The sequence below is a fragment of the Dipodomys spectabilis genome, unplaced genomic scaffold (genome assembly GCF_019054845.1).
Source record: "Dipodomys spectabilis isolate Male_0828 unplaced genomic scaffold, ASM1905484v1 ptg000328l, whole genome shotgun sequence".
Taxonomy (NCBI): domain Eukaryota; kingdom Metazoa; phylum Chordata; class Mammalia; order Rodentia; family Heteromyidae; genus Dipodomys; species Dipodomys spectabilis.
Window position 1 is genome coordinate 1,921,380 of NW_024871005.1, and position 8,948 is coordinate 1,930,327.

An 8,948-nucleotide genomic window follows, 5' to 3' on the forward strand; every position below is an offset into this window, starting at 1 on the left:
CATCCCTTCCCAGCCTCCCCCCCCCACCCAATCCTCCCTCCCCACCCAATCCTCCCTCCCCCCCCCACCAACGTCGTTAAGCTCGTTTTCGACATGACAACTTGTACTTCTCATTGTTGCAACAGGTCCACTTGTATCCTTAAATGACTTGTTTTTCCCCATCTCCTCCACAAGTTATACTGACATCAAATATAGTGAAAGCAGGGGTTATACTGTGGGGGAGGGACATACAAAGCAACAAAGCAATAATCTTATAAATGCGTTAGAAACAAATGCATGAAAGAAAAAAACATTAAAATACATATCTAAGGGTTCATTTTCCTGACATCACATTATCTGACCTTTTCTGCTTGACTCATACATATACTAGATTGCAAATAAGGGAAACCATGGGACCTATGTTTCTTTGGGCCTGGCTTACTTCACTTAATATAAATTTTTCCAAGTTTTTTCATTTCCTAACAAATGGGGCAATGTGTTGACCAAATTTTTGACAAAATAAAAACCTGAGAAAGTATTTGTCCTAAAGTGAATAAGTCAGAAAAATATGTTTTATTATTTTATTAAAAGGAATTTGGTTTAAGCCACTAAAAATGAAGCCACAGCATTAAATAATCTTTATGTTTAGAAATTTATTTGATTTTCAAGACTGTGTATTCATTTCAATCCTTGACATACATATTTACTAGACACCAAAAATAGTGCTCTATTTAAGAGGCATTAATTAATAACATTTTTGAAATATATTTTAAGAGTACAAATATTTCCAAAGCAAAGAGCAGAGAATGTTGAATGGATAAACACAATGAAATTTGAAGCACATCTCCAATTTTAAAATGTATTTCTACTTTTTGTTGTACACTGGATGAATACAACTTTTAAATATATATGAGTCTGCAGGGTATGTGTGTATACAACCACACTCAATATAGAAACATTTCATAGTGGCAAATTTTTAGTGCACTTCAAAAGTGCTATAACAACAGTCATCCACAGATATCTACATGCAAATACTATCGAGCTAGTACTTTAGAGCAAATAAAAAGTATTAGAAGGACTCCCTGGCAAAATCTTTTTTAAAATGGAATTAACCAAAAACCACTTTTCATCTGAACAGCATAGAAAATAATCTCCTTTATTATTTGAATCATATATACACAGTCATATCTAAGCTCAAAAAATAACTTCTTAACTATACACACAGAACTGCAGTGTACACTCAGCAAATGTTAGTGTCAGAAGAAATTGTTCCATGAGGAGAATGTCTAAGGAATAGTGACAGGAAAAGAGAGCTATCCATTAAACACTTTTAAAAAGCCAAGGCATGATGACAAGGACTAAAATGCACATACAAGGGAGTGGACTAGAGACAAAGTAAATAGAAGGTAACAGACTAATGTGAAAGCAGCAACTAGTTATAATACAGTAATAAATCATGAAAATCATGGTCAGGAGAGGTAAAAGGAGTTTGTCTTCCTCATTTGAAGCTATACATAAAATTGTCAGTCAATCACAACCCAGTTGGAGTTTGAGTTGGCTAGATTATAATAAGAAACACAGACTTTGCCAAGAGTACTTCACAGGGTTGGTCTGAACAGCAAATAAAACACAAGTTATGAAAATACTTCACAAATGACAAATGCTATACTCATGATAGAGAGTTAACACAATATTCAGCTACAAACTTTCATTTCTTTCAACTCTAGAAAACTATAAAGAATGAGCATGCCAGACCACAGAAAGGAGTATCATTCTCTGCCCCATTACCAGATTCTCAGGAAAACATAGGCCAGCTTCACAGTCACAGAGAAACCTGACATCAAAAACAGAGAGAATAATGTTAACAAATGGACCAAATGTAGAGAGAGGTATGCAAATAAATAAATATGGGGAACATTTCCACTCCTGGCATTTCCTATAATTCTAGGGAGAAAATGTTTCAGTGTAACAAAAAAAGAGATTCCCTTCTCTGTTTCACCCTGAATCTCAAAAACCTTTATTGTCTGCACATGGGTAGGACTGAATTATCTCATTTTCTCCCTTATATATAGTATGAAGGTTTGAAAGGATAAAATGAGGCTATTAAGTCATCAAATTAAGCCCAAATGTATGTTTTACTTCTATGTTAAAACTTCTATTTATGTGCATCCACTGAAATTGAGGCCTGTGAGACTAACCTGCCATACAGTACAGAACACAAATTGTGCATCCTGGGTCTGTTTCTTGTCAAATACCTGTATGGAAGATTTACAACACAGGCTCCATGCCTCAAAAGAGGTCAAGAATACAAAGTGACAATAGTCAACACTTTTTATTTGCTATTTATTTCTTAATAGATTTATGATAATTTAAGTACATATTTTGGCATTGACTATTTCTAATAAATTTTATAAGTGCCCAAAACAGCATTCACCCAAATTGTTAGTAATTACCCCAGAAAAAAATCATCATAGCAGAAGCAAAAATAATCAAGAATCAGTGATGATTAGAAATGGCTGACAGTATGAAAAACAGAGAAAACCTGAAATAAGCCACCTAGTAAAAGAACACAGATAATTCATGAAACATTCACGCCAAAAATCATATACCTAATTGATCAAGTCATTGATTAAACTACTATAGTGAAGAAAGGCTGGGAACAGGTGAGTCATGGATGTAATCCTAGCTACTCAGGAGACTGAGATCCAAGCACTGTGGTTCAAAGTCAGCCACCCAGGAAAGTCCATGAGATGCTTATCTCCAATTAACCACCAAAAAGCCAAAAGTAGAGATATGTGGCTTAAGTGGTAGAGCACTAGCGTGGAGTAAAAAAGCTCAGGGACATTGCCTGGGCCCTATGTTCAAGCCCCAGGATCCACAAAAAGTAAACATCACCTTAAGAATGACATGAGCAAAATTTACATTGTGGCAAGTGCTACATGAAAAATGACCTACTTTTTCAATGAACAAAATTATACAAAAATCTGAAGGGGTTTATATATAGATATAAAACATACTTAAGACAAATTGACATCATAAATACAAAAATATTAAAACACATTGCATTTATTAGACAATTGGAAGGTTGAAACCTGCTGGAATATTGACTCATAATAAGGAATAATGGTTAATGTTAACTACGATACGAAGTATATGCTTTTAAAGGACCACAAAACATTTAAAGATGTATATGGAATACTTCCAATAAAATATTTAGTAATACTTCCAAAATAATAGTAAAAGATATACAGCACTTACAATATTCAGCTGGTTCATGAATTTATAATTGTTGAGTGCAAGAGCCAAATAAAAACGTATTCACTATAACATAATTTAACTTAACGCATGTTTGTAAAAAGAAAAATAAAATCATCATTGAAAGATGTCGGAAAAGTTTAGAAAGAAAGTAGCATATTACCAAGGAATTAATGAGTTCAAAAGACCATAGAGCAACCCAATCAAACCACCTCCTCTTATAAATAAGGACATTAAGGCTCAGAGAAGTCAAGTGACTCACTCAGGGTCACAGAACTTGTCAGTTCCACTCAAGATCAGAATGAAAATCTCCACACTTGCAGTCCAGGGAGGGAGGGGCTGTCTCTCAAAGCAGTGAGAAACGATCCCACGGCCGGAAGCATTCAGTCCAGAGGCCCCTCAAATTCGAGCGTAATAAAAGCAAGCCCGGTGGCATGGCGTGGCGGAGAAGGAACAGAGTCGGTTCATACCAAAAAGGAGCTGCCCGTCGCTGTGATAAGATCTGTTTCTTTGTGACAGCCATGGTTTCCTGTTGGGTTGGAGAAGCCAAACTGGCTGTCTTCCTCCTGTGCAAAGAAGTCCGAGTCAGGATGGACATGCCAGTCGGCTTTGGCTGGAGTCAGGAGTTCGGAGACGCTGTTTTCACAGAGGGTGCTGGAAGGAGTGAGAGCTTCCGTGTCCACGGTCAACTTGCTGCTGGGCGTCAGAGCCTGGGGCTCTGCGCTTGCGTTTTTCATGGCCAGACAGCCCAGGGAGCCCAAGGGCCCCACGCTGCCACTGGAGACATCATCCAGATCCAGGGGGCTCTGCTGAAAGCCAGAGGCCGTGGTTCCGAAGAAGAGCGAGGTGTCCAGACTCTGGGGCAGGTCGCTGGCGGGCCTCAGGGCGCGGGCATCCACAGCGGGCCCCAGGGCATCCGGACTGCTGGCGGGGAGGCTCCCCGCCAGAGTGGAGCTCACGGAAGCCACATCGATGGTCAGGATTCCCGAATTGACCAAGGCCGTGTCCAGCACAGCGGCAGAGCCAGCGCCAGGCACGTCGGAGAAGAGAGACACTATCTCGGGGCCACTGAGATCACTGTGGCCCTGGCTGGTCAGTTCGCTGCTGGGCGTGAGGGAATTGGCCGCCTCCAGCTGCGCCAAGAGATCCTGGCCCAGGTTGTGCCTCTTGGCCATGTGGGTCTTCATGCTGTGCTTGGAGGTGAAGAGTTTGTTACAGGTGGACACCGGGCAGCGGCTCTTCCAAGTGTCCACATCCTGCAGGTGCTTCTTGGAGTGGATGTAGAGGCTGCTCCGGGCAGAGAACCTAGCACAGCAGCCTTCCACGGGGCACACGAAGGGCTTCGTGCCCAGGTGGGTGATGCTGTGGCCTTTGAGGTGCTCGGCCCTGGTAAAGGACTTGCCGCAGCCCTCCACGGGGCAGGTGAACCTGCGGTCGTCCTCGTGCTTCCTCTTGTGCCGCAGGAGCTTGGACATGCTGGTGAAGTTCCAGCCGCAGCCGTCGAAGTCGCAGAGGAAGGGCCTCTCACCCGTGTGGCTGCGCAGGTGGATCTTGAGGCGGCAAGCCTTGTCATACTGCTTGCTGCAGCCCGGGAAGGAGCAGGCGAAGAGTTCCTGTTCCCTGAAATGGGCGCGGTTGTGGGAGAACAGGGCGCTGACGGTAATGAAGGTCTTCTTGCAGCCCGAGAAGGCACACTGGTAGGGCCTCTCGGGCTCGAAGTGGCTGCGCTGGTGGGTGCTGAGCTTGGCCTGCGTGGGGAAGCTCTCCTCGCACACCTCGCACTTGAACGAGTTCTCCTGCTCGTGGCCCTTCATGTGTGCCTTGAGGTTGTACACGGTGGTGAAGCTCTTGCCACAGCCCTCGGCGGGGCAGCCGAAGGGCCGCAGCTTGTCGTGTGACTGCAGGTGCCTCTTGAGCTTGTAGGACGTGGTGAAGGTCCAGCCGCAGCCGCCCAGGGGGCATTTGAAGGGCCGCTGGCCCTGGCTGCTGCTGTGCGTCAGCAGGTGCACCTTCAGCTGGTGCTTCTTGGCGAACGTCTGCCCGCACTGCGCCTCGGGGCACAGGTACAGCACCACGCCCGGGTGGCCGGGCACCAGCGGTCCGCGGGGGCTCTGGGCGGCCGCCGCCGGGCCCTCGGCCTCCTCCTCAGGCGCCGGCGCGGGCGCGGGCTCGGCCGGCTCCGCCAGCAGGAGGTCGGGCGGCAACTCGGGGCAGTCTCCCAGCTGCGCGGCGGCAGCTTGCGGGAAGCCGGCCGGCGGCGGGGCGGCCGGACCCCCGGGCTGCGGCTGCGGGAAAGGCGCGACCCCGGGCTCCCAGGCGGGCAGCGGGGGCGTGGTCAGGGTCAGGACTCCATTCTCGAAGCGCAGCAGCAGGTCCTGGTTGTGGATGGTGATGGTGCCCGCGAAGGCCGCCGCGGGGCCAGGCGCGGGGCTCAGGCCCGGCACGGGACCCGACACCGGCACCGACACGGGCACGGGCACCGGCACCGGCACCGGCGCCGGCACGGGCACCGACACGGGCGCCGAGGCCGCCGCCACTGCCGCCAGCCGGCGGGGGACCAGCGCGGGGCGGCTGGCGGGCTGCGCGCCGCTCCCGCCCCGCTCGGGCCCCAGGCCCGCCTCGGCCTCCTCCCTCCGCACCGGCCCTCCGGCCTGCTCCGCGCCCGCGCTTTCCACGTCGCCACCCACCGGGTCGAGCAGCAACAGGAAGAAGTCGTCGCCGCCGCCGCCGCCGCCGCCGCCGCCGCCGCCGCCGCCACCGCCGCCGCCGCCGCCGCCGCCGCCGATCGCAAGATCCGGCCTGGGCGCCAGCGGGCTCGGGCTTGGGCTCGGGCCGGGGCCCCGCGAGGCCCTATGGGCCTCGTCGCTCCGCGGCCCGGGCGCGCCATCTTGGGCCCCCCGGAGCAGGAGGAGGCGGCGCGCCGGGGCCTGACAAGCCGGCGAGTCGGGGCCTCGGTGGACCCCGCCGCTGCCGCCCGCGGGGCCGCCGCCGCCGCCGCCGCCGCCGCCGCCGCCCTGCGCCGTCCGGCGAGCCAGCAGCAGCCTCGGGATTTCCATCTCTGTGTCGCTGAGGCTCTGCTGGAACCAGAGCCGAGGCGGAGGCGCGACCCCGCCCCCTGCCGCGGGCCCAAACATGTTCCTCAAAGGAAAAAAAAATGTGCAATGCGCAGAAACTGGCCCTATCAGATATTAAAACGTGTTTAACGCCATAGTGATTTAAATATTCGGGTACTGGGTCTCTGGAACTGCATGGAGAGCCCGGGGGCACAGCCCCCAGGACACAAATAAGGACCCCTGTTGCTATTAGGAAGTCGCCAAGGGCATCAGACCCAATGGGGGCAAATGACAGCTCCTTGGCTCTTGGAAATGCAGCACCTAGGCTATCTGGCACCCGGGATGACTCAAGTCCCTACCCCACTGCCTACAGAGGAAATTAACACTTTCCTGCCCGCCTTGCTGGTGCCCCCAGCCTGTTGCCTGGTGCTGCTGCTTCTCTGTTGAACACGGCTCAGCTCTGGCTGCCTGGCTGCCTGGCTGCGAGGAAATGTCTGCACCCAGAATGGTCTTGAGCAAGCTCTCAGAGCAAAATGCCCACCTGCATACGATTTCGTCCTCCTGGTCTAGACATCAGAGGAAGGGATGGGGCCCAATCACGTGAGCACCTGTCAGCCTGGAAGTGCAAAGCCTGGAGGGTGAAAGCTATTCATTTTGGAATCTGGAACAGCCAACCCGAGCCTGGATTCTCCTACAGACTCAACTTCTCAGCCTGAGGGCACACTTTGGCCGTCCACCATCATCGCTTACGCCATGACAAGTTTCCTGTTCAATAGCACATGAGGTTCAGGCCCAGTGTCACAGAGCAAGCAGGAATTCCTTCCGTTGCTTCTCCACTCAGGGAGGTCTCTAGACTGGCACGAGCTGCACTTCCAAGAGTCTACTTTAAGGCCTAAATCGCTGCAGTTGGCTCCCTGGAGTAAAACGCAGCCTGACAACCACCGGCTAGCTGTTCTCCAGTTAAGTCTTGCTGTCGTGCATGCAGCCCGTGATCATGCCTGGTGGGCAAATGAATGACGATGCCCTCCAACCTGTTTGTCATCAGTGAGCTGACCAGTGACCTAAATATAGGGTGAAGGGTCTGGTGAGTGAAAACTCTACGGGATGACTGGGTCGTGGAAGTCTCGTCACTGGAATAACCCACCAGTCTCCCCTCCACCTCCACCTCCATCCCACCTTAACATTTGATACTTGGAGCATAGTAGATACTTGGAGGCCTCTTGGCCGGAAAAATCAAGTTTTCTTCGTCCACAAGAATTCAAACCTCAGCAAAATTTCTATTCCGTTCTCTCTCTTGATTCAGTCTTGGCAGGAAGCAGGGTTCAGGTCTGAGGTACAAAGGGGAGCCTCCAACACCAACGAAACCAGGACCAAGCTGTTGGCCTTGGTCTATGAGTTGAAATAAAATGTTGCCAGCCTTCCAGAATAGAGCCATTCTGTTCCTCCCAATCACAACCCTCATGCCCTCTTGTGGATGTGCCATTATCTGGATTTGGTGATATCTGAAATGGTGCTCTGCTTTCTAGCATCTCCTTGCTTGTACACCTCCCTGAATAGCACACCTTTATAGACTTAGTAAACACTATCATACCCAAATGCTTCCTTTATGACTAGCTCCTTTCACTCTGTATTATATTTGAGAATTACCTGTTGCTCACTGTAGCAGTGGGTAAATTCTTTGTCTATGCCACTATCGAGTGGTATCCCAGCCGCATATGACTATAGGTATAGACTTATAGGATAATGACATTCCTGTGCCATCCCACTGTACACTAACTTGATAATGCAAACTAAGATGGTTTCTGGCTTTGGAGCATTATCAGGAACAATCGTGTACCTTGTCCACGGAATGGATGTAAAAACCTCTATAGATTATACATCCGAGAATGAAATCATGGTCCATACGGTATAGATATTTTCAAAATGATGTCAGTGTAGGTGTGTGTGTGAGAGAGAGAAAGAGAGAGACAGAGAGACAGAGATAGAGAGGCAGAGACAGAGGCAGAGAGACAAAGACAGAGACAGTTAGACAGACAGACAGACAGAGATAGGGAGCAAAAAGCAAGGGAGGTAGAAACAGCAAGGACAGGGAAAAGCAGGGGCAGAGAGTCAGGATGTCACTATGTTGCTCAGACTAGCCCAACTTGCTTTCTTCAGTAGTTGTGCCAATTTTCGTCCCCACAGCAGCACAGACAAATCCTGCTTCCTCACATATTCACCTATAGGAAGCATTTCTCTGAATTTATTGATTTCTTTTTAAATCGAGGGATGGCCAGCATCTAAACTGCCTTTAAGTTTTTGCTTTTCACACCTGTAGAGTTTCTCTTCCATAGAAAGCATGGTCAAGTTTAAGTCTTCTAATATATTTCTTGTTCCATTTTCCATCATTGCTTTCCAGCTTAATTGGGTCATTACATATTTTATCTAACAACCATAATAGTGACCACATTCTTCCCTTGCTCTGTTATATGAATTTTTATTTTGTGCCCTATTTATGAATGTTCTCATGATTTAGTCACACATAGCATCATATTGCTTTTCTTTTAACGAAATCTGTTTTAACAGTATTTTCTGTGAAATCGAAATCTGTTTTAACAATATTTTCTGTGAAATCGTGGGGCAAAGAAATATTCTTTGCACTGTCATAGAAAGAAAAGAAAA

At 48.5% G+C, this 8,948-nt stretch overlaps 1 protein-coding gene across 2 annotated transcripts; it reads right to left on the bottom strand.

The window, feature by feature from the left end:
* Positions 1-615: 615 nt before the first annotated feature.
* On the bottom strand, positions 616-6,290 carry LOC122128297 (zinc finger X-linked protein ZXDB-like). 2 transcript variants are annotated; one of them, XM_042702542.1, is made up of 2 exons: positions 3,497-6,290; positions 616-1,813 (listed from the first exon to the last, which is right to left on the bottom strand). In XM_042702542.1, the coding sequence occupies exon 1, from the start codon at positions 6,288-6,290 to the stop codon at positions 3,699-3,701; it is 2,592 nt and encodes an 863-aa protein (XP_042558476.1). In that variant the 3' UTR covers positions 616-1,813; positions 3,497-3,698. The 2 variants fall into 2 exon arrangements, with proteins under 2 accessions (XP_042558476.1, XP_042558475.1); XM_042702541.1 differs by having other exon boundaries at positions 3,238-6,290.
* Between the last annotated feature and the right edge of the window lie 2,658 nt (positions 6,291-8,948).

Bases quoted from the DNA above. Each gene is read 5' to 3' on its own strand.
- LOC122128297 (XM_042702542.1), bottom strand. From the start codon at position 6,290: ATGGAAATCCCGAGGCTGCTGCTGGCTCGCCGGACGGCGCAGGGCGGC.